At 40.3% G+C, this 25,989-nt stretch overlaps 1 protein-coding gene and 1 long non-coding RNA gene across 3 annotated transcripts in view; both read left to right on the top strand.

The window, feature by feature from the left end:
• Positions 1-5,359, top strand: part of Rimklb (ribosomal modification protein rimK like family member B) — a 28,789-nt gene extending 23,430 nt beyond the window's left edge. For both annotated transcript variants that reach the window (XM_052719818.1, XM_052719819.1), the window contains exons 5-6: positions 201-404; positions 2,994-5,359. In XM_052719818.1, the coding sequence (XP_052575778.1) occupies positions 201-404; positions 2,994-3,460 (671 nt within the window). In that variant the 3' untranslated portion in view covers positions 3,461-5,359. The remainder of the gene's footprint in view (positions 1-200; positions 405-2,993) is intronic.
• Positions 5,360-7,318: 1,959 nt separating this feature from the next.
• On the top strand, positions 7,319-14,588 carry LOC128098556 (uncharacterized). The gene is made up of 3 exons (XR_008214282.1): positions 7,319-9,445; positions 9,893-10,058; positions 13,844-14,588. It is a non-coding gene; the product is annotated as an uncharacterized LOC128098556 (long non-coding RNA).
• The last annotated feature ends 11,401 nt before the right edge of the window (positions 14,589-25,989 follow it).

Raw genomic sequence — 25,989 nt, 5'->3', positions numbered from 1 at the left:
GACCCCATATATTTTTCACATTATCTTACTAATCATAACTAAATCACTTTAGTCAATAGTTATAGCAAAGAATACTTTAAAAACATACAAGTATAATTGCTTCTAAAAGAGTATATTGGGACCCAAGAATGTATATTTATCCCTATCCACAATCTCATGACTTGCATGTGTTGTATATTTTTTTTATTTTTAAATCCTAGGCAAAGCTGTTTTCTTGGCACGAGATAAACATCATTTAGCTGATCTAAGCCATCTTATTCGGCATGAAGCTCCATATCTGTTCCAGAAATACATTCAAGAGTCTCATGGAAGGGATGTGCGAGTCATTGTTGTGGGAGGCCGCGTTGTTGGCACCATGTTACGTTGTTCGACAGATGGAAGGATGCAAAGCAATTGTTCACTAGGTAAAGACAAATGCAGAACCTTTCTGTTGGTATATAAAGTGAATGTGCTTTCCACATGAAATTGTAGCTCTGCTATCATTGTTGGTTTTCTCCTTATTGAATTAAATTTCACTGATTATGAATTTATTTTTTGTGATAACTTAAGTTTTTCCATTTCTGTTCAAACTTTTCATGCTTGTATATATTGTATTTAGCATATTCCTCATAGTTCAAGCTTTTCATGCTTGTATATATTGTATTTAGCATATTCCTCATACACAGCCACTTTTATTTTCCTTGCCTCTCTCTTCTTCCATTGGTCCCCTTGTCACCTTAGGACCTCTGCAGGAGCAACAAGTGCTTTTAACTACTGAGCCATCAAAGTGGGCCTTGTCACATCATACAGTGCTGGGATTAAAGGCATGTGATTGATCCCACACCTGGCTACCATTCCCACAGTTAACTTGGATTTTAATAAGCTCTCTACAAGTTCTAGAAATTTTCTCTTTTTCATTATAAAGTGTTTTTTGTTTGTTTGATTTGGTTTTTGGAGACAGGGTTTTTCTGTGTACTCTGGCTGTCCTGGAACTCACTCTGTAGATAAGGCTGGCCCTTAACTCACAGAGATCCATCTGCCTCTGCCTCCTAAGTCCTGGGATTAAATGTGTGCACCTGGCTCTGTGTGTGTGTGTGTGTGTGTGTGTGTGTGTGTGTGTGTGTGTGTGTGTGTGTGTGTGTGTTTTATCTGTGTACCATGAGCACACAGAGGCCTGAAAAGAGCACTGGATCCCCTAGAGATGCAGTTACAGTTGTGAGCTACCATGTGGGTGCTGGGAATCCAGGCTCTCTGTCAGAGCAATCAGTGTTCCCAACTGCTGAGTCATCTCTCCAGTGTCTCCTCCCCATTTTTCTCTTTGTTACCTCCTCTCCTCCATCTATTTATTTTCTTCTGGAAGATTTCAGATTTAATTCCCAGATTTCCTACTTTGTTTTATAATTTCATTTTAAATTTTTTGTCTGTGCTTTAAAAATATTCCCTATATTTGATTAATTCTGCTTTTCTTTTGGTTGTTTGGTTTTTGTTGTTCTGTTTTGAGACGGGGTCTTGATGGATAGCTCAGGCTGGCCTTGAACTCTCCTCCTGCCTCAGCCTCTTGAAGCTAGTCTCCCACGTGAGGATGCTCTTATGTTTCCTTACTCTCACTCTATGCTAGCAAAGCTCAGTCCTTACTATATGTTTGGCAGTGATCTGAAGATTCAGAAGCCTTTTTCTTAGGAATAGAACCCATAAAGAAAGAGTGCCATATTTGGATTGCCATATTCCCAGTACACACCCCATTCCTTGTCCCTGTTTTATGTCTGTATTAAATAAATTATTTTTGAGACAGAGTCTCACTGTGAAGCCTTGGCTAGCCTGGAACTTGCTCTGTATTCCAGGCTGCTTCAAACTCACAAATTCGTTAGGCTTCTCCACTTGCTATATATAAAATCAACTGGTGGACTGGGGAGATGGCTCAGTGGTTAAGAGTACTGGCTGTTCTTCCAGAGGACCTGGGTCCAATTCCCAGCCCCCACATGGCAGCTCATAACTGCCTTAACTCCAGTTTCAGGGAGTCCAACACCTTCACACAGACATACATGAAGGCAAAATACAGATGTGAATGACATAAAAATAAGTAAATTATTTTTAAAAAATCAGATGTTCTAATTAATACAAATATTTTAAACACAATCTTTCATATTTGCAGATTGAAATGATTCAACTGAGGACTTAAAATATTAAAAAACAAAAACAAACAAACAAAAAAAACAACCATAGTCCAGAGTTGGTGACTAAAGCTCAGTGTGTATGTTGCTTCCTAAAGGTTCCTGAAAGCAGAACTTGGCAGAAGCCAAACACTGTGCTAAGTTGGCAGGAATCAAGTACTAGTCAGTCCTTCTCTACTTGAGTCTCATGGGCTCCTCATCCTCTCCCTGGCACTCTTTGAGTGTTGTTTGAATCGAGTTTATGGATGGAAAGTTGAACAATGGTTGCATCTGTATTGAACATACATTATCATTGTTCCTAAGCAATAACATTTTAACAACTCTTGGGTGTTTCCATTGTATCAGGTATTGTACTATAGAGCTGATTTAAAATACACAGCAGGTTGTAGGCACTACAAACTCTGTTAAGGGCTTGTGACCATTTGTAGATTTTGGTGTCTGGTGGGGATGGGAGGTTCTGGAAACCCTTGTGATGTTGAGGGACACGGTCCATGTTATCATAGACAGGATAGACCTTAAGGGAAGTTTAATGTCTTTCTAAGACTTTCTCTTGAAGTTCTTTCTCACTTTTCTTTAATCTCTGTTCCGGCAGATTGAAAACTTAAATTTTAAGCCAGTGGTGGTAGTGGATGCCTATAATGCCAGCACTCAGGAGGCTGAGGCAAAGGATCGTGAGTGTGAGCAGTCCAGATTAAATAAATAAGCTTTAGTCTGACTAGGAGGAAACGAAACCAGTTTTACACTAGCGTTGTTGTTGTTGGTTCATTACCCATTCAGAAGAGGCCTGTGTTAATGCTATCCAGAAGTTGGTAACCCGCCTCCACCTCTCCTTTTCTTTGCCAGGTGGTGTGGGGATGATGTGCTCATTGAGTGAACAAGGGAAGCAGCTAGCTATCCAGGTGTCTAATATCCTGGGGATGGATGTCTGTGGCATTGACCTGTTGATGAAAGATGACGGCTCCTTCTGTGTCTGCGAGGCCAATGCAAATGTAGGTTTCATCGCCTTTGATAAGGCTTGTAATCTAGATGTAGCTGGTATCATAGCAGACTATGCTGCCTCCCTTCTGCCCGCTGGCCGGCTCACCCGGCGCATGTCCCTGCTCTCTGTCGTGTCCACGGCCAGTGAGACTAGTGAGCCGGAGCTTGGTCCCCCTGCCAGCACTGCTGTCGACAACATGAGCGCAAGTTCCAGCTCTGTCGATAGCGACCCTGAAAGTACCACCGAGCGAGAGCTGCTCACCAAGCTCCCAGGGGGGCTGTTCAACATGAACCAGCTGCTAGCCAATGAAATCAAACTCCTGGTGGAGTGAACTCCACCGGTAAATAATTAACCAACAAAACCCTGGTAAAACTGTCTCCCCTCCCCATCCCTCCCCCTTTAACCAACTTGCAATGCTGTTCATGGAGAATGCTCAGGAGGTTGAGAGAAAGGTATAGTAAGATTGGTTAGAAGAAGGGAAAATAGATGAGACCTCTGATAGTATTACATACCGGATTCATTTACAGAGTCTACAGAAAGGAAGAGTAGGTGATATACAGAGAAATGGCAGGCTCTCTTGCTAACCTTTTCAATGACTAAAACCCTGCTCTTAGGCCATGAGGAACATGAAAGTTTCTTTTTCCGTGGTCTCTTGCTTTTGTTTTTATGTAGAATGGTTTTGATTCAAGTACTTGGTAGCATGACTTCACACAGTTTCAAGATTTGTAAAGAGGAAACATCTGCTTAAAAATAGAAATGTTTTAGTAGCAATCTAAAAATTCTGCCATTTCTCTCAGCTAGCATTTAAATGCACATAATTGTTTATGAACTCTTAAGGGGCTCTGACCGGGATTTCTTATTTTCATGTTCATCCTTGTTTTTTTCCCCCTTAATTTGGGTGGGAGGGTAATGTGACTATAATCCAATAAAGATTTTTAATAACAAAATTGGCATGTTTGCATGATGAAAGGGAAATGAACAGTATTGCAATGTCTGGTATACAAAGTAACATTTACTCAATGTAGATAAAGTTACACTAGTTAAAGTTTGTGCATTGACTTGTATTTGTTAGTGTTTTAGTCTTTTTTGAAGGATATATGCTCTGTTAATGTTGCATTTTTAATACATGCTGGTAACATCCCTTGCTCTATGACTTCATCTTTAACAATGGCCAAAGTAAACAAAATGCTACTTTTTTTGGTTAACAAGACACTGACTCAACAAACACATTTAAAAGTCTTCGTGCCCCCCTTTTCTCTTGATGAGTTGAACATTTAAAGGATAAGTACAGGGACATCATTTTGGGGAGGCAAGTAAAGGTCATTAGGTATAAAGCTGAAATGATTTCTTAATGCTATTTTTTGTATTTGCATTTTTCACATTTTAGGAGGGTTTATATATATGTTGCATGCAAGTATATGTGTTTTATTTTTTGTTTACACCAAACAAAGAATAGATTCTAGAGAATGGCATGATAGGAAGCAGTTTTTTCCTTAAAACGAAAGAAAACAATTGAATTGCTTTAGACACCGATAGTGTAGAGATACTCCCCTAAGGACAATAGGAAAGTAGATGTTTCTTAGGCATTGTGTGTGTGTGTGTGTGTGTGTGTGTGTGTGTGTGTGTGTGTGTGTGTTGTTTGTTTTTATTTGTAGACTGTTTGGCATATGACTTATTCAAGGATACATGCTTTTATTTAATGTTATGGCTGTGCATTTTCTCTTTATACACTTAAGATTTGGAGGGAGGTGGACTGGATGTTTTAATGCGATTTATTTAACATAATTGAGTCTCATATAGCCCTATCCTGAAGCCTTCAGTACTGACCACTCTATATTCCTTTTCTGAATTGATGAAAGCCCCCAGTCTGCATATAGTATGAGCCTTTAAGACCAGGATAAAGCTATTCCAGTGATTGAGTCTGGAAGATGTGTTAAGATGGCGATGCTACAGGGTTCAACATACTTTTTAAACAGCAAGCTCCATCTCCCTGCAAATTCTCTGCAGCTTCCCCGAGCTTTTCTTACCTCTCCAGTGCTGCTTTCCTTCACATGGACTGTCACATAATTTCTTGGACACTACTTAGAGACTCGAAGGTGATAATAAAACATCAGTATTATCCAGCTCCAACAGAGGTTTGATCATGATTAACTGTACAGTTTTCCCCATTTGAAAAAGGAATGTAATAAAACTTGGTTTCCCTCATAGAATTAAATAATATTAAAATGGAGTGAAAGGTTGATTGTTGACAAATAGAATAGTACCTATAATCTGTGAACTCTGTCATTTCATCTCAGAAAAAAGATACATAAGGAGTTCTAATTTATCTTTAGGATACTCTAATTGCATCTGCACGATTTGATTTGCACAGGGTCCTTGGGAGTCATAAGTACCTCTGATTCACTAACAGAATAAAAGTACTTGGTACTTTGCTGAATGATCATATTTTGGAGGGTGCATACTATTTGGTATAGAGAAATAAATGAACAGTCGTGTAATCAGATCCTAAAATCCGATCTGGTTGCCACATACATTATGATACACATGTAAGTCCATGCATTTAAAAACAAATAGAACATCTTCATTTGAAAAGTTCATCTTGCTATGGTGGGATAAAGAAAGAGGAAAATTAGAGTTATCCATTCTAAACCAAGCACTCGGTAAGGAGTTTTCACTGGCAGTTCCACTCCCTGTTCATGCAGCCACTGTGCATCAGCCAGTGTGAAATGTAGCTCTTCACCAGCCACCTTCTGGATATCACACTCACACAGTAGATGAAATTAACAGGGTTGCTCATCTTGAATTCTCTCAATTAAGGTAAGAATAAGAGCATTAAGGTAAGAAGGAGAACTCAAAGGAAATGAGTGATAGTTGACTTATTCTCATAATTGTTCTCACAACTTTTGTATAATCTTCACCTGTGAGATAAAATGTATTTATCAAATCTGTGTAATCATGCCAAAGTCTGAATTACTGTAAATTTTTTGTATGCTGTTAAAATTGTAATTGTTAATTGTATTTTTAATAATTCTCATGTTTTTATGTTATCTGCGATGAAAATTGGACTCTATACATATGAACTATGCCACTTAAAATTTCTAATAAGTATTTTTTCTTTTGATACTTACAATTGGTCATTTCTGCTGGCTTTTCTCCAATGAACTTTGAAATCTGTCTTTATGCTGTCAATAAGAAACTACCCTGGAACGTTAGAAAAAAATCCAACAAGAGACTTGCTTTCATCAAGCACTCCTCAGACTTTAAGAAAAAGCACTGACGGCAATGGAGACGGCCGATGACTGTCAATCATCTCCTTTTTCTCAAGAAGGAAAACATGGAAAAGCAAGCCTCTTTTCAGTGAACCCCTAGCTTGGGTTTGGGGGTGTTAGAGACATTGTGAAATCAAACCTTGTGTTATATTTTTCTCCTGGTTCGCTGTTTTGAGAAGGTTTGTGGGCTATTTGGCTGGTGAGACACGCTCCCCTCCTAAGAACATGTAGGTGCTCAGACAGGTAACCTCTGCCGCTGTTTGTTTGTCTGTTTGTTCGCTTTATTCACATTGGCTTCTGTTGTGCTAGGATGTAAAACATGTAATACATCGTAGGATTTATAACCAGGGTCACTGCTTTCTTTTGTTTCTTAAAAAGAAAAAAGTTTCACACAAAATACAGTCTAGGTCCCTTGGATTTGGAATGTTTAGTGATGGACAGAAGTCTGCTGTTGGAATCATCTAGTCTTTCAGATTAGATTGGAAATGTTTTCATTTTGTTTTGGTTTGGGGGTTTGTGTGGTATTTTATTTCCTTTATCCCAATGCACTTTGCCATGCCTCCTGGGATGGCTGCCTAACTCTGGTGACATTTTTTTTCATGTTAACAAAAGTTTGATTTTTAAAAATTCCTTAATGTTTTACATTTTAAAAATTGTTTTTGAAGAAATATTCTAATTGCTTGCACTGTTACTGTTCTTTGCCAGCCTTTTCAGGAGCCAAAATATACAAATACAAACAAACAAAAAATACTCAGAGAAAACACTTTCCTTCTTCCCCCCTCCTGATGATGAGTGAGAAGTTTTGAGAGCTTTGGGGTCAGTGCCCTTCTAAACTTCCCCTCCCCCAATAATGCAGCTGTGCAGTGGTGCTAAGTGCAGCGGCTCGGACCAGGCACAGCCCAGCCTGCTGGCAGGTAATTGGATTCTCCTTTATTTCCATCAGAAGGCTAACATTTTACTTTTTTAAGTTTTCTTTCTGTAACACTTTAAAGGCAAACGTGAGTTTATCATAACTTGATTTTTATAAATAATGTATAAATATGGTAGCAAATAATTTAAAGAAGAGTTTGTGGGATAAAGTTTGAATCGATTGGGATGAACTCAGCACTTGGGATTTCATTTAGCTGTTTAGATACTCCATTCCTTGCATATATGTCTATAATAAGTTTTCAGAGTGTGACTTTGGCTTTGTTTTGTTGTGGGTTTGTTTGTCTCTTCCATTGTGCTACTCTGGCTTAAGCTTTTTCAGGGGTTGGTGTTCCGAATACACAGTGAGCTCACACTTTAAAGACATCAATTAGGAGTTGACAGGTATGGAAAACTAGAGTTGTGTAAAGTAAACTAGGTTCTAGGTTATATATATGGTTTAAAGTACACTGTGTTCAGTTGGCCTTAGTGATGTGCACGGGGCTTGTGAAACCAGTAGAGCTTTTTAGTCACCTTAGAAGTGATCACTGTAGCCTTTCTGATACAATAGTCCTAACATATGTACGTGAATAGCCAAAGACTATCAAATTCTAAAGAGTACACATTATATAGATTGGAACATATAGGGTAGCATTTCTGAAGCACAGCATGGTTAACCAGATTAGCCAGGGTCATAAAACAAAGTTAGTGGCAGAATGGAAATAGTTTGTACAGTTTGGTAGTCTTCTGTTAGATACTGCTTTCCTTTATGTCCATCCCAGTTTGCTTACTGTTTCCTCCTTCCCTGTCCTTTCTAAGGTTTTCACTCTGAAAGCTAGCTTTATATTTTACATTAGAGCAGTAATCTCTCTTTAATAAAGGGTTTCAGAGACAATAGCCAGCACCTTCCCTTTATTTTTTGCATAGTTTTATCTGGTAGCTTGTCCTACACAAAAAATGTATACATTCAGCAGACCTGGTTAGTGAATAAGAAACCCTGGCCTCAGCTAGAGGCGTGTAATAAATGATAGCCTATTCTGTGCTTCAGTTGACACATGGGATAGGGACATCCTCTGGCATCTTAAGATAATTAGCTGTTGAACTGAACTGAAATTTACTTGTCCAGGAATTCCACCTGCACTCCTACAGGGATGTATGAGGTGTTCTGAGAAGGACTCCTTCAGGAGACTTTTGTTCTCTGGCCTATGAGAATGGCTACCAGTAGAATGTTTGCATTGCACAGGCTGTAGAGAGTTTAAACAACCCCTATTCTGATGCCCCATTAAATACTGCTGACTTGTAAGGAATCTTGATTTTATTGTATTCAAACTTACTAGGTGGACCTTATAGAGTATATTTACCTGGCTGCTATTTGGGATTTGGGGAACATGAGGGGTGGGGTGAACTGTTGTTGTTTTAGGTTTCAGTCAGACAGACATCCCTGTGCCTCAGTTCCCAGAAGCACAGCAGGCCTCTAGAAGCATCCGTGGGAACGGCGCAGTCCTGACATCTCCAACTTCTCCTGCTCAGGCTCATCCCATATGCAGAGGTCAAAAGGGTGGGGTTTGAGATGGGGGAAGGAATGAGAAAGTGGAAGCGATGTCATTGCAGTGCTGCTGTCGACCAGCTCTTTGGTGCTGATGTCAGTGTTTGTTATTGTTTTAAGTTGCCAAGTCTGTACATACATCTATTCGGGGAGAAAGTAATGGGAGGGTGGAAAAAGGAAGCCGTTATTATTGCTAGTCTCTTCTTGGATGTAGTTCCTTAGTGTCGAATAGAAAATTTCAAATGTAGGCTCCAGTGACAAAGAATGGGAATAGAAGTGAATCTTAGATTTTTAAAAAGCATTAGACATCATGCTGTGTTAATTCCCAATTCTCTTAGAACTATTATTTTTGTCATTCCTTCCCTTCCCCCTAATTTTCCTATGTATGTACTAGTTTAAGGCAATGTACATTCATGATCAGCCCTTTCTAAGGGACTTAATGAATATTAACTCTTTTGTAAAACAAAATACCCAATGCTTATATGGGCATACAAATGCTACCCTATTTTAAATGTAGGTGGCGTATGTGTTCGTGTTTTATTGTATTCAGAGCCATTGGGCAATAAGCAGTCCAGAACATTGAAATCTCAAGCAGGTAAAGCACCTAACACCCTTAGTTTCTAGAATTACTTTAAAGGCTTTGTATTGATGTGTCTTCCATGGTTCTTTGGGTAGTCTCTGAGTTTGGAATTTGTAGGAGTTGTAGACTACCTAGTTAATTTAAATCATGTACTTATTTATAGCTCATAGGGTTACATAGGGAAGGAAAACAATGAAACAGAACACGGCTCTTTGAGATAACGACCACTGAGTGTATAATCGTTCCTCTTCCTTTCTTTCTGTTTTTAATTTTCCTAGCTTAGCATGAACATTGATCATACGTTATTTGGTTTTCTATGATTGGGTTTTTTTCTCCTGATTATTGAGGTGGGATGGGCAATATTTGAAAATGTTGATTCACGTGTTAAAATATGAACTGTTAAAGCATTTGTTTAATTTGAACAATAAGCAAGGCCTTTTTCTATATGCCCTTCTGCTGCAGCAGAGAGATAAACGGGTAGGTGGCAGCAGAGAAAGGAACTTTGAGAGTGGCTGTTGACGTTAACCCTGCATAGGAGAAGCAACAGCATGTGACGTACCGAGTGGAGCAAGGAAGGGCAGAGACCAAGAAAGCTGGATTTAGGATGGCTGCCTCCTTCCTCTGAATGGTAAGTTATTCCCAACCTGGAATGTGCTTTCGGTTTGATACCAGGGTTGTGGAAGGTGCATTGTTGCAGCCTGTGGTGGTATGTAAACATGGGTCTCTGTCCTTCTCTACTTTAGGTTAAATCTGATCCTACTGGTGCATTAGCAGTCCCTGTTTTGAAAAATTACTAACACTATGCAAAATCCCCAATACATTGAAACATTGACCTTTAATGATGGCAAAAATTTTGTTGAATGTAAATTCTTTTTTAAAACTATTTTATGGAGTTAAGACCTCCCCCTTTAGTAGGAATGCTGGAGGAGTAGATATAAAGAATGTAATAATTAAGCAGGGTGGTGGTAGTGCAGGCCTTCAGTTCCGGCACTTGGGAGGCAGAGGCAGGGGGATCTCTCTCTACAGACCTGTCAGTTCTTCTCTTCTGCTCACGTTTCTGAGTCTTTTCCTCTTTTTTTATTTCTCATTTCAGTGTTTGTATGTGTGTCTCTCTCTCCTCCCCATTTCCTTTTTTCCCCTCTCATTCTCCCTGTTGCCTTAAGATTTTTTTTATCCAGTGTTGCCCTGCTGATTTTTTGTTTTGTGACAGGCTCTCTCTACATAGCCCTGGCTGTCCTGGAACTCACTATGTAGACTGGGCTGGCCTTAAGCTCAGAGATCAACCTGCCTCTGCCTCCAGAGTGCTGGGATTAAAAGCATGTAATCTTTTGTTTGGGGGTGGTTTGTTTTCTTGCTTTGAGATATAGGGTATGTAGACCTAGCTGACTCACCCCTATGGATCAGGTTGATGTCATTCACAGAAGAGCCCAACTGCCTTCCTCTTCCATCACGTCTATGTCTGTCTTTCCTTTTTTTTTTTTTTTTAAATTATTAAATTAAGGTTTAAGGCATTAACACTGTGGCACTGCATTTCTGTAATCCTAGCACTTGGGAAACAGAAGCAGAAGGAGCAGGGATTTAAGGGCATCCTTGGCTGCATTGTGAGTTGAGACCAGCATTAGCTGTATGAGAGAAAAGAAGGAAGAGAAAAAGGGAAGGGGATGGAGAAGAAGGGAAAGAAGACAAGAACTTGGCTAGGCTAAGTAGAAGAAAGTCAATGGATTTTAGACTTCGGCTTCCTACCTTTGTTTTGGTAGGGGCAGGGGTGTTGAGAAAGGGTCTCTATGCAGCTCTGCCTCATGAGCCACACCCCCGCTTACCTCCTGATTTTTAAATCTAAAGGAGCTCTGCTCATTGAGAAACCTATGTGTTAGAGATGAAGGTTTAATCTTTCAGATAAAACTTGTTTGTTTTTTTTTGTCTTTGTTTGTTTCATTTTTTGTTTTGTTTTATGTCAGGCTGGCATTGAACTCCTAATCCTTCTGCTCTCCCATCAAGTGCAGACATGTGCATGATGAATGGCACAGAAAAATGGTGACACTAACGGACCTCAGTGTTTCCATAGAGAATGTTTCTCAGAAGCACATTTATTAGGGGCCTTGTCATGTGGAAATAATGTTCTCAAGTCCTACAACATTAAAGATAGGATATCCAGAGATGGGTGATTGGTGATAGCTTCCACTAATCTAATAGAATGAGTTCCTGGTCTACAAATACTTAACCATAGACATTTGCAAAGATTACTTACTTACTTAATGTAGTCTTCAATTCAAACTCAGGTTAGTCAGGCTTGCACTCCAGCACCTTTACATACTGAGCCATATCTCAAGTCTTTAGGCAAGTCTTCTAACTCGTGAACTTGAACTTCATCTCTGGAACCCATGGTGGAAGGAGAGAACCAGCTCCCTAAAGTTGTCCTTTGATTTCTGCATATTCATGTGCTTGCATAATGAACACAATAATAATTTAAATAGATTAGAAAAAGATTTCCCAAGATTACAGAGCCAGAGCTGAAACCCAACTCTTGTACTTGAAAGTGTTGTTTACATTATATAGCATTCTGCATGGGAGCCGGCCTTACCCAGTGTAAGCTTCGGGGTCTTTTCAGAAAGCTTGTTGAGATGGCTGTAGGAACCACCTTTGGGTGTTTGCATGCATATTTACTGTTGACATTCGAGTCTACTTGGCTCAGCAATTCTTCCCAGACCTGAGTGTGGTTCTTACTCAGTTCCCAGCATCCATGTCAGGTGGCTCTCAACCACCTGAAACTCTAGCTCCAGAGGATTCAACTTCGGCGGGCATTGCCAGCACTTGTAGTCACGTGCACGCGCGTGCGCGCGCGCGCGCACACACACACACACACACACACACACACACACACAAAATCTTTTGGGTAAGGAAAGATACAAAGACGCCTTTGTGCTCTCTAGAATTTCTGTTTGAAGGAGAAAGCATTCCTGCTCTGAAACCCGCCTCTCTTTTGCACATTCCATTCTATTCCAGAAAATGATTCAGACTGTCACAGAGATGAAGTCTATATTCTCAAGTGCCTTCTTTTCATTGTAGATTGTAAAACCAGAAGAGGGGCAAGCAGAGTCAGTAGGATGAATAATAACACAACAGTGGAACAACTGTCTAAATATGAAGTGAATTTTGTTGTCTAAAAAATGTGTTAAAGTGATACCACCTGTATATTGGTGTAATTATTAAGGCCACTCCACGTAGTTAAAAGGGAGGTTTATTTTGTGGGGTAACTTCCAAGTGAAGGGATAGTTTACAGAGTCTGGGAAAGGCGTGGCGCAGTCCGGTGGTGTTCTCTGGAGAACTCTGCTCGGTCTACCTCCAGCGTCCAGGGTCCAGGAACCAAGAGAGCCAAGGCCACTCTGGGCCCCGCCTTGTAGGCGTGACTAGCTAGAGTTTTCCTGCCTGGCCCACAGTCAGGACAAATCTCTATCACCTGCCAGTCCCACAGCCGCTCAGACCCGACCAAGTAAACACAGAGACTTATATTGGTTACAAACTGTATGGCCGTGGCAGGCTTCTTGCTAACTGTTCTTACAGCTTAAATTAATCCATTTCCATTAATCTATACCCTGCCACATGGCTCGTGGCTTACCGGCATCTTCACATGCTGTTAGTCATCGTGGCGGCTGGCAGTGTCTCTCTGACTTAGCCTTCCACTTCCCAGCTTTATTCTCCTTGTCCCGCCTATGCTTCCTGCCTAGCCAGTGGCCAATCAGTGTTTTATTTATTGACCAATCAGCAACACATTTGCCATACAGAACATCCCACAGCACGTGACAGTTACTGAAGCCTCAATGGGGGTTGGAACTTCCAGATCAAGGCTGGAATGGCTACCCACTACAATCTGCTTAAAATAAGTTATAAACTGTAGGAAAGGAAAAAAGCAAAGTTTTAAAAAGAGCTGCAGTGCTGTGCTTTTGGTAGCGTCTCGGTTTTGTGAGCTGGGGTCTTCTGTGTAGCCTGGGTGGCCAGTCACTCATTGTTGCTTAGGTACCTGGAGCTTGCAGGCCGTCCTGCCTCAGCATCCGAGTGCTGAGATGGAGGGGGCAGCACTGCAGCACTGTGCAGCCCGTTGGCAGTACTGCGGATCCATCTGCGTATTCGAGATTTAGAAGAGTTTCTTCTGGAGAAAATGAAATAAATTTATTTATAGTAATAGTTATGCTCACTAAAATGTTAGGAACATTAACTATTTTCCAAGTTATAATTAGAGTATATGTCTTTGTTAACTCAGATCACCAAGTAATAGAATGGAAATAACAAAAAATTGAAGTACAATTTGTATATATTGTAATGTTGGTTGGCTTCCTGTCCTTCCTTTTTCTTTTTTCCCTTATCCCCATGACAGAGACTTAATCTGTGATTTCAGTGAATTTTGTTTTTCTCCAGGTGCTTTTGAAATAACCAGTGCTATTCTGGATGAAGACAGATTGGAGTTCACTTTTTAAAGTGGAAGAATAACACAGAATAAGTCAGTAGTTCTACCTTGTTGGCTTCAGTGTGGTTTCTTTTTCTGAAATAAAAGCACTGACTGGAAATGAAACACGTGGAGTGTGCCTTGTTCTTTTAGCAGCTATTATCTCTACGAACTCCATCATATGTGCTTTTCACATTAGTCCAGGATACTAGACTCAACCGAGTTCTTTTATTCTTCCCACTAGTTGTCTTCTGCATATGAAGTCTTACATTCTTCTGATGGGAATGCTCCTTTTGGCACATAGGCAGGTACTACAGCAGTGTTGGATAATTTCCTCTGGGTCCCTTTCCTTCAACACTGAATGATCATGCCAACTTGCTGCTGTGGTTGTTAATCTCTGAAAGGAATGGTCATATTGTCTCAGATTTCAATTCTAGCACTTAATGGTTACATGGCCTTTGGACACATCTCTCTCCATGATGTAGAGTATTTATTTCAAAAGAAAGTAAATGAATTTAGTTAGATTAATATGTAAGGATTACTAGAATATGGTGTAGCATTTCACCTATTGTTGAATATTTAACACTGTCAATCTTATGCATTTGGTTACTGATAACTAATTCAAAACGACTGAATTATTTAATTTGCTGAACTTCAACATGGGGTCTTGCCAATATTGGCAAGCACTCTACCACTGAAATAAACGTATTCCTAAGATTGGTGTTTCTGTTTCAGTTCTTCTTAGAATCTTAAGTACATGCCAACAGGTCAGACATTTGCTTCAAAGTGAAAGTTATTAAGAGTGGAACAAGGTATTTCAGAAGTTAATGATAGAAGCAAATGGACTGTTCTGGAAAAACAAAGATTGCGATAGTGAGACGCCTGTGTACTGATTACCCTTCTCATTGCTGTAACAATACCCAACCAAAGTAGCTCAAGCAGGGAGGGCTTTAGCATTTGTATGTGCAAAGGGATGTGGTTCAGCCCAACAAGGAAGGCGAAGTGCTGGATATGGTCCATCCTCATCAGGAAGCAGAGACCTGAGTGCTGGTGTCCGCTTGCTTTTGATTCAGTCAAGGACTCCGTTGGAATGGTGCTGCCCTCATTTAGTACATGGGGGAAGAAGGTAGGGGTGCTTCCCACCTCAGTTAATGCAATCTGGGAAATCCCTCACAGGCATGCCCCGACTTTAGCCATCTGGTTAACAATACAGCAATACAGATCAGTGGAACCCTGAAGCAGCAGGCCATTATTAGCAGTCCAGTGAGAAGTATCCCAGAACCAGCAATATGACAGCACTGAAATGATTTCTCATGTAGATGCTGTAACCTTAATAGACTGAGCCTGGGGTTGCCATGATTTTAAGGAGTAAAAGTCATTTTTGGATCCTGTTTTGTAGAAAACATATCTGTTGAAGATTAAGTAGATTGAATGTCTTATAAAATGACCCATGATTTGAGACTCTAACACAGCACAGTCAAAAAGGAATAAGGAGTTGATAGTTCATGAAGTTAGCCTAATTAAACCAGTAAATAGAAAGCCACCCTTCATGGTAAGATGCTTGAGTATAACAAAAAGCACTAAAGGCATCAAATTTCTTCAGAGTTCTGAAGACTAATAAACAATCAGTAAATGTCAACTCCTTTATTACAGATGACCTTGGACAGGTTCAGGGGTTTTTGCTTGTTTATGGCAGTTCCCTGTAGTCACCTCCAGTTACACAGGAAGACTGTAGATTGAGGGCAAGGCCTCATTAGGTAGGTGGCAACAGCTCTCAGCTTGTTTGACATTGATACGTGTATGGATAGGAGAGTGCTAATGAAACCCTGGGTAGTCAGAGTTTTGAGGAAAAGATAGAACAGAAAGGAAAAAGCAGTAGACAGGAATGCTTTTGGAGAGTAGAGAGAACAGACTTCATGTGCAGGTAAGCCCACCAATCTGAGCAGGTTGCCCATTGGATGTTCTAGTACTGCTTGGGTAGAAGTGGCCTGACTAGTATGCGGGAGGAATCCTTATTGGACCCGTGCAAAGGGTCAGGAGTGCTAGAGGCTGTAAGCCTCATGTACTAGTTGCATCCACTTTTCTTTGAAGACACTGGGTATTGTATCCCCATGGCAACCATGTTCCACTCCTTAACACTACACAGACCTACTTCACACATTTAAGGAACCTCTTCATGATTTCATGGTTCGCTGAAATTCCCTGTGTCATTACCACTGACACGTTTTGTGCTTTTAGGATTTGCCTCATACAGTTCAATTTGTAAGGCCTACTCAGATTTAGAATGTCTCCCAATCATTGAATATAAAGAAATGTTGAAGCAGTGATTCTGGGTGGGTTGTGGTACCTCCACCAGGTAGTGTTAGCTTCCTAATAACAAGTGATGAGAAGTGTAGGCACATTTATTTTATAGGGTGTGTTCCAGCATACCTTGACCACTGGCCTTCTAAAAATATTAGAGGAATCGCGGAATCCTACATCTTTGTAGACTTTACATCTACAAAGAACACATCTCAGCAGGGTTTCCATTTGTGTTAGCTACCTCGTGCTCATTCTACCCAGTTAGCACATTACAGAATGGATTTTGTAATCCATTATCCAAGGAGCTTAATGTCCCAAGAATTCCTGAAACAACAGACAGTACTGATTCCTGTCTATTCTGGTCTTTCCAGAATTAATTTGTCTTTCCGAATTTTGTGTCTTGGTACCTCCTTGCATCATTCTTGTGCTTTGGGCGATTATCAGTGAAATAAAGGTTACTGAGACACAAGCGTTGAGTGATACAGCAGCCAGCTAGTGAAGCAAGATAACGACCCTCCCGAGGAAACAGGTAGTATGCACAGCACTGGTATGCAACTAAAAGGAGCCACTTAGGGTTGGACAGAAGGATAGCACAAGATTTTGTCTTGCTACACAGAGGTGTGCAACTTAAAACTTAGGAGATGGAGTGTAGTTCTATGGTCAGGTGCATACTTCACTTGTACAAGGGGTTCCATCCTCAATGTTCCAAAAATAAAATTTAGCAACTGTTGACTCCTGAGATACTCCGCTTAATACTTTTAGACCAGTTGATTGTGGTTAACTGAAACTGGAGATGGTTGAAGGGATGTTTTGTGGGACATACTTGAATATCACTGATGTAAAGATAACACATCCCCAGGACAAAACTAAATAGTCTATGCCCCAGGGGTGGGAACATTTCTGGTTCTCTTTCTTGATAGGAAAAACAAATCCCAGATTTACTAAATCAAAGGCTGTATGTGTTTTTGTATAACTGGGACCTAATATTACCCTGTTCTGTGCAGTTCCTGGCTCTGAGTGAATCAACAAATTGGCCTTTGGGTACTAAAGTGGATCCAAAAAGTGGAAGCTAGAAGCCAGCTAGCCAACTGCATTCCTTATCATTTATTTTTGAGACAGAGTGTCATTGTGTATCTCAGGCTAGTCTGGACCTGGTTCCATAGACCAAGCTGGCCTCAGACTCACAGAGATCTGCCTCCAGAGTGCTGGGATTAAAGGTAGGTACCAATGTACCTGGCAAAATTTTATTTTTTGCCAAGATCTTTAAAATAAGGGGTTGGAAAAACTTGGTGGTTAAGAGCAACTGCTGCTCTTGCAGAGGACCTGAGTTCTGTTTCTAGCATAAATAGCAGGTGGCTTACAACCACCTGTTAACACCTAATCCATAGAATCAGATGACACCCACTTCTGGCCTTCACAGGCACTCTCTCTCTCTCTCTCTCTCTCTCTCTCTCTCTCTCTCTCTCACACACACACACACACACACACACACACACACACACACACATTTATTGATTGATTGATTTTTCAACACAGGGTTTTTCTGTGTAACAGCCCTGGATGTCCTGGAACTCTTAACCACTGAACCATCTCGAAAAGATGCCCCGGGAACAGATCTCTTTAAAAGACCCAATTTCTGTTCTTTTGGATAAATACCTTAAAGTGCAATTGCTGGACCATTTAGTAGTTGTATTTTTAATATGGGAGTGGGGAAGGAAACTATATTCTCTACACTGTAGCCCCACTGTTTCTCAGTGAGCTTTCTTGTTTGGTTTTGGTTTTGGTTTTGAAGACAGGATTTCTCTGGGTGACCCTGGCTGTCCTGGAACTCTCTCTGTAGACCAGGCTGGCCTCAAACTCACAGAGATCCACCTGCCTCTGCCTCCCAAGAGCTGGGATTAAAGGTGTGCACCACCACTGCCTGGCATCAATGAGTTTTCTTACAGGATGCTTTAGGACTTACATAGACACAATTTTCAGTAGAAGAGACTATATTAAAGTACATAGCTGTTACTTCTGTTGGTCTTACAGAGCAGAGATTCTCAACCTGTGGGTCGCGACGCCACAACACTTTCACAGAGGTCACCTAAGACCATCAGAAAATACAGATACTTACATTACAACTCATAACAGTAGCAAAATTACAGTTAGGAAGTAACAATGAAAATTTTATGGTGGGGAGTCACCACAACATGAACTGTGTTAAAGGATCGTAGCATTAGGAAGGTTGAGAACCACAATCTAGAGGAAATCACTGTTTAGCATTTTCTTTTCTATTTTTCAGCATATTTATGTTTCTTTATCTTTCTAAGACAATATCTTAGGCATCCTACATAGCAGAGGCTGGCTTTGAACGCTGGCTTCACCTCTCAGATGCCTGTGTCCCATGTGTAGCACTAGGCTGGATTGTTGAGTACTTCTTCCTTGTATGTGTGGGTGGTTTGGAGGCAGGGTCTAATGTAGCCAAAGCCGGCCTCAAATTCCCTACATAGTTGAGGATGCACTTGAACTTCTTTCCTTCTACTTCCATCTCCTGAGAGCTGGGGTGCAGGTGTGCACCCCACACCTGTGTGGAGTATTTCTTAAACCAATTGAATCATTATAAAAGCAGTGTTCTGGAGCTTGTCTCTTGAATATTTTGTCATACAAGCAGGTATACTGCTCTCGCAACGTTTTAAACAGCATGTGATGGTCATATTTGCTTCTATTATAATTTACCTTGTCGTAGCTACATGTAGTATCCTGATACTCTTTTAGTAAAACTCTCTCTTTTTTTTTTTTTTTTTGTCTTTTCGAGACAGGGTTTCTCTGTGTAGCTTTGTGCCTTTCCTGGATCTCGCTCTGTAGACCAGGCTGGCCTCGAACTCACAAAGACCCGCCTGCCTCTGCCTCCTGAGTGCTGGGATTAAAGACGTGCGCCACCACTGCCTGGTATAAAACTCCCTCTTTGCTTAAATCTTTTTGTTATTTTTAGATGCATCTAAATAATTCTAATATAAGAACATTAGCTTAGAATATTTAGGGTGACCAATTGAAAATTATTTAAACACCTTACCATTCCTGGAGAAATAAGTAATCCTTGTGGTTAGGATTCTGTACACGTATGTTTGAAAAACAGCACCTGGAAAGCTGTGGAGAGTAACAGGGACCATAAACCATAGTGAGGTTTCAACTTGAAAATGGTCATATGGTCACTTATCAGAATCAGCAGAAAAGATATGGGTTAAAAAAAATGCTTCTTTTCTCTACCAACACAGTCAGGAATTGTCCTGGGTTCTGGCCCAAGACAGCTGGAGGATAATGGATGTGACAGGAGTTAAGAACTGCCAAGTCTAATTAATATCTAGCGGCTGTAAAGTACCAACAGAAAGAGTAAAGTCATTTGCACTTGTTTAATAAAATCAGTTGAATATTTGAACACACACTTGGGGAATATAATCCAACCTCAGATTTAGTGTAACTATAGGATATGAGATCATAATGAAAGCCTGAAGGAAAGAAAGGCTGGCAAGAATTCAATGCAATTTAGTTCCAAAGCCATTTTTATAGTTTTAAATATTTTCACTCCAGTCCCCTATTTCATCCCTAACTCTACAAGATAATCCATTTGAGTGAGAACACAATGCTAAGATCAGCCAGTCAAAAGCAACATGTTTGTGTTACATATTTCTTGGCCACAACGAACAAATTCAGTTTATGTTTCAGCTTAGGGTCATGATAATTCTGGACCACTTCATGTATAGAATCTCTGAGAAGAAACCTGAAGTCTAATTCTGAGTGGCTTCTGGTCTGACTGAGCAGAGCCAACTCTTGGTAGTGTAAATACAGTGTTCTCGGGGTTCCCAGCTCGACGAGTTCCTAATGAAGCCAGTAAGTGCGCTCTGTCTTTGTTAAACTGACCTAACTATTTGACAGATCTAATGGGCAAATTCCAGTTAGAGCTGAGTCTAAATTTCAGTTTTTTAGCTGGGTGGGCATGGTGGTGCACACCTTTAATTCCAACACTCAGAGGCAGGAAGATCTCTGAGTTCAAAGCCAGCCTGGTCCACAATAGTAAGTTTCTGGACAGCCAAAGCTACATAGTGAGACCCTAACTAAAATAAAATAAAATAAAATGGTGAAATGGAATTTTGTCTATGTCAGAATATACCCACACACATATAAAAAATAATAAAAACAGACATTTTACAAAAAAAATGGACCTGGCCACATGATAACTGACATATAGAGGGTTAACAGAAGTTAAAAAGCTGGGCACATGTTTGGAGAACTGTGGGGAACTTGCTGTATTTTGTAGTTAAGGGGATGTAGACAGAGAAGTGCAGTTTTGCAGAGGCAAGGACAAGAAAATTCAGTTTGGATTATACTAGTGATTAGTTACCAAGATGTCCTTCCACCCTTTTTCTATATTAAAATTTTATTACAACAATTTAAATTACTTTTAATTTTGCATCTGTGGATGTTTTGACTGCATGCATATGTCTGTACACCTCATGTATGCAGTGTCTGAGGAGGCCAGAAGAGGGCGTCAGGTCCCCTGGAACTGGAGTTACAAATGGTTCTGCCTAGCCATGTGGGTGCTGGGAGGGATCAAGAACATTACTTATACACATGATTAAGGGACCTAGAGGGTGCTTTGCCCTAATCTGTCCTGAAATCAACAGACTGAGAAAGTAAACAGAAGTAGGGCTGCCCCAGTGTCTGTTCATGGGCAAAACTGGCCTCTTTCTGCACCTTCCAGTCCTGCAGCACCACTGTATCCTCTGTGTTTATTTTCCAGGAACTTCATGAGAAGTCTGGCTAGAGAAAGGAAGAGAAACTTTCCTGAGGTGGCTTAAGACTCCCATCACTGAAAAAGGAGGATCAGAAGCCAAAGCAGAAACCATTACCTCTGCCCAATGCTTTCTCTTTGCTCATAGTTCAAATTTAAGGGCAGTATGAGTCATGTCCTCAAACTGGGAGCAGCGGACATTACCCATGTGCTACCCCATGCCTACAGAGAATAAACTTCCCAGAAGTCTGAGGGCGTGCTATTTTGTTGACTCCCACGGACTATCAGCCAGGTCAGGAGACAACTCCTAGCGTGATACTTGCGATGACTCTTAACATTGGAAGTTTTCTACAGCCCCCATGTTTCATTTCTCAACAGTCCACTGATCTCAGTTCTGCTCTAAGGACTACCATTGGTCTGATAAACTAATAGAGTTTGTCCCAAGAAAACAAATGCATTTCAGGGAGTGTAACAAAGACTTAAGTTCAAAGGTATATTAAAACACAGAAAGCTACTACAGACTCTGGGAGAAGGTCAGAGCTGGGGCACAAGTGCATTCTGGGTAGACAAAGTAATGAACCCAGGACTAGGTTAAGGGTGCACACAGGCTGGGTTTTCAAAACTCAGGGAAAGCCCGAGACTCAAGGAAGTAGGTAATATGCTTAGGCTTCTGGAGTTCTACAGATATAGAGGCAGATGGATTGAGGGTCATAGTAAAGCAGACTGAAGAATCATGCCAGAATCCAGTGGCTGAGAAGACCAGGTTTGTGCTGACCCAGGGAAAGTGGCAGTGGACTCTCAAAAGATGAACTTACAACTCTTAGTTACCAGTCACACAGAAGAGAATACCATCTCAGCCACCCTACAATTTGGTCCTCTCCTAAACATCGTATCCATCCTCCATTGAAAGAAGGGATGTAAGGGGCTGGAGAGATGGCTCATCGTTAACAGCATGTACTGCTCTTGCAGAGGACTTGATTTGGGTTGCCAGCACCCATGCTGGATGGTTCACAACAGCCTGTAACTCCAGCTCCAGGGTATCTGACACACTGACCTCTGATAACACATGCAAATGATCGAAAATTTTAAAATCTTAAAAACAACAAGAGTGCCCGGGCATCGGTGGTGCATGCCTTTAATCCCAGCACTTGAGAGGTAGAACCAGTGATCTCTGTGAGTTTGAGGTCAGCCTCGTCTACAGAGTGAGATCTAGGACAGTCACTAAAACTACACAGAGAAACCCAGTCTCAAATAACAAAACAAAACAAAAAAAACCAACAACAGTGGTTTGAACCAAGTGCCCCAGATGTGCAGGTTCCAGCATAGAAACATAAGCAACATGGAAAACAACAGCAACATGCCCCTCCCCGAATTACTAACTCTCTAGCAATGCACCCAATGAAAGTGACCTGGAAGAACTTCTGAAGAATTTTTAAAAAATGACTACAACTGTGTTCAAACAACTCAAAGAAGATATGATTATATACCAGAGAACAAAACTCAAGCTGAGGGTTGGGGATTTAGCTCAGTGGTACAGCACTTGCCTAGCAAGCACAAGGCCCTGGGTTCAGTCCTCAGCTCCAGAAAAAAACAAACAAACAAGAACAGCCAGGGTTAACAGAGAAACCCTGTCCTGAAAAAAAAGAAAAAGAAACAAAAAAACAAACAAACAAACAAAGACACAAAAATAGAGTTCAATAAAGAGATAGAATTGCTGGAAGAAAGCCAAACTGAAGTGATGCTGGAAATGCAAACCTCAATAAAACAAACACAGGCCTCCCTTGTTTGGCAGCTTCATGTATAATAGATCATGTGGAAACAGTGTTAGGGATGGGAGATAAAAGAGAGGAATTGGATCACTTGACCTCCAATCATTGACCTTCATCAAGTGATCCAAAATGATAAGTTTACAAAGATATGTGAACAGAACATAGAGAGGTTTGGGATATAGCTAAAAAAAAACAAACTTTCAACTTATGGGCATAGATGAAGAAGATAACATTAAAAGCATACAGAATGTTTTCAATAAAACCACAGAAGAAAAGTTCTCACAACCAAAGAAAGAGCTGTCTATCTGTGGTAGTTTGAATGTAATTGGCCCCCATAATCTCATAGGGAGTGAGAGAGTAAGCACTATTAGGAGGTGGGGCTTTGTTGGAGTGGGTGTGGCCTTGGAGGGAATGTGTCACTATGAGGGTGGGCTTTGAGGTTTCCCATGCTTCGGATACTGCTGAGTTTGTTGGTTGACATTCTGTTGCCTGTAAGATGTAGGACTTTCAGTTCTAGCACCGTGTCTGCCTGCACGCTTGCCATGCATCCCCACCGTGATGACAATGGACTGAACCTCTGAAACTGTTAGCGAGCTGCTGTGGAACAGTCTTTGTACACTGTATATGTGTATTACTCTCATTGGTTAATAAAGAGCTAACTGGCCTATAGCTGGACAGGAAGAGATTGTGTGGGAGGGCTAGACTAGGAAGATGCTGGGAAGAAGAAGGGCAGAGTCTCGAGGAGATGCAGATAATGCAGGAGAGAAACATGCCATACTGAGGTAAGGTACTGAGCCATGTGGTAGAATATAGATAAAATATGAGTTAATTTAAGATGTAAAAACTAGTTGGTAACAAGCCTAAGCTATTGGCCAAGCATTCATAATTAATAATAAGTCTCTGTGTGGTTATTTGGGAACAGCTGGCAGGACAGAGCTGACTGGCAGTCTGACGAAAAACTTCACCTACAGCAAGCCCCTTCAATTAAATGTTTTCATTTATAAGAGTTGCTGTGGTTATGATGTTTTTTCACACAATAAAAATCCCAACTAAGATACCATTCAAATACAAGAGGCCAGAAGAACATCATATACACAAGATCAGAAGAGAAGTTACCCATGACATATTCTAGTAAGATTACTAAAAACACAGAATAAAGAAAGACTATTAAAAGTTTCAAGAGAGAAAAGCCAAGACACTTATAAAGACAGGCCTGTGAGAGTAACACCTGATTATTCAATAGAAACTTTTAAAGCCAAAAGTTCCTGGAAAGATGTATTCCATGTTCTGAAAGACCACAGCTATCAACCTAGCTATTCTACCCAGCAAAACTATCTGTTAAAGCTGAAGGAGAAATAAAAACTTTCCATCACAAAAACAAATTAAAGAAATGACTACTAAACCATCTTTACAGAGGATACCAAGGGAATTCTTTGGACTGAAGAGAAAGATAGATACTATCAAGGGGCCATAAAGTATAAATAAACTATTCCAGATCTGTTAATCAAAAGAAATCTAAGAAAATATGTAGTAATACTTTCTTGTCAGCTGTCAGTCCCCAGATAATGACACAGAGACTTATTGTTAATTACGAAAAAAAAAACTTTTGCTTAGACTTGTTACCAATTAGCTCTTACAACTTAAATTAGGGGCTGGAGAGATGGCTCAGAGGTTAAGAGCACCGACTGCTCTTCCAGAGGTCCTGAGTTCAATTCCCAGCACCCACATGGTGGCTCACAACTTAAATTAACCTGTTTCTATTAATCTATGTTCTGCCATGTGGCTTTTTACCTCTCTTCCATTCTGTATATCTGACTTGCTCCGAATCTTGCTGGCACTGTGTCTCTTATGCACCTAGATTCATCCTGAGTTCCACTTTCTCCCCAGAAGTCCTGACCATTCTCTCCTGCCTAGCTATTGGCCATTCAGATCTTTATTAAACTGATCACAGCAATACATCTTCACACAGTGTACAAGTATCCTACAACAAGAACACCACAAAAATCACAAGAATCAAGGCACAACCTTGGGTAATAACTCTGAATAGCAATGGTCTCAATTACCAATTAAAAAATAGACTAGCAGATTGGATTAAAAAACAGGATCCGCCGGGCGGTGGTGGCGCACGCCTTTAATCCCAGCACTTTGGAGGCAGAGCCAGGCGGATCTCTGTGAGTTCGAGGCCAGCCTGGTCTACAGCGCGAGATCCAGGAAAGGCGCAAAGCTACACAGAGAAACCCTGTCTCGGAAAAAAAAAAAAAAAAAAACAACAGGATCCATCTTTGTGCTTCCTCCAAAAAAATTACATCTCGGTGTGAATGATAGATATTATCACCTTAGAGTAAAAGTTGGAAAACAGTATTCTGAGTGAATGGAAGCAAGAATGCAGGAATGGCTAGTCTAATGTTTGATAAAATAGACCAAACCAAAGCTAATCAGCAGAGAAAAGGAAGGTTATTATATATTCATTAGAGGAATGATAAACCAAGATGATATTACAGTTCTAAACACATATGCAATAAACACAGGTATACCATGAAATAATAACTACTTGTTGTAAAACCACAATTAACCTCAACACAGCCATAGTGGATGACTTCAGTACTCCTTTTCACTAACAGACAGCTTGTCCAGACAAAAACAAAATAGAGAAATACTGGAGTTAAATGACATCATAAACAAAACGAACCTAACAGAAATGCATAGAACCTTCCACCAAAATACTGAAAAATACACGTTATTTTCAGCAGCAAATTTGGAACTTTCTCCAAAATTGACCACATATTAGGGTACAAAGAAAATCTCAACAAATACATGGAAATTGAAATAACTTCCTATATTCTATTTGATCACAACAGAATAAAACTGTATACCAACAAAAATAGAAACCTTCAAAAGTTTAAAAAAAAACAACTTATAGAAACTAAACAATGTGCTATTGAATAAAAATTGGGTCACTGAAGAAATAAAAAAATTCCTGGACTTGAATGAAAATGAAGAACATACCAAAATCTTTGGAAAATAATGAAAGCAGTTCTAAGAGGAAAGCCTACATAAAAAAATTGAGATACGTAAAAATTAATAACTTAATGATACACCTAAGGCCTTGGAAAAACAAGAACAAGCTCAAGCCCAAAGCAACAGATGGGAAGGCATCATCAGAATCAGTGCACAAATTAGTGAGTGACATTACAAGAGATATCGATGAAATTTGGGAAATCGTAAAGACATACCTCAAAAACCTTTATTCCACAAACTGGGAAAGCTAAAAGAAGTA

The sequence above is a fragment of the Peromyscus californicus genome, unplaced genomic scaffold (assembly GCF_007827085.1).
Source record: "Peromyscus californicus insignis strain IS unplaced genomic scaffold, ASM782708v3 Scaffold_6__1_contigs__length_162567912, whole genome shotgun sequence".
Classification (NCBI taxonomy): domain Eukaryota; kingdom Metazoa; phylum Chordata; class Mammalia; order Rodentia; family Cricetidae; genus Peromyscus; species Peromyscus californicus.
Note: the sequence above shows the minus strand (reverse complement) of the source record. Positions and strands in the feature narration are given on the sequence as shown.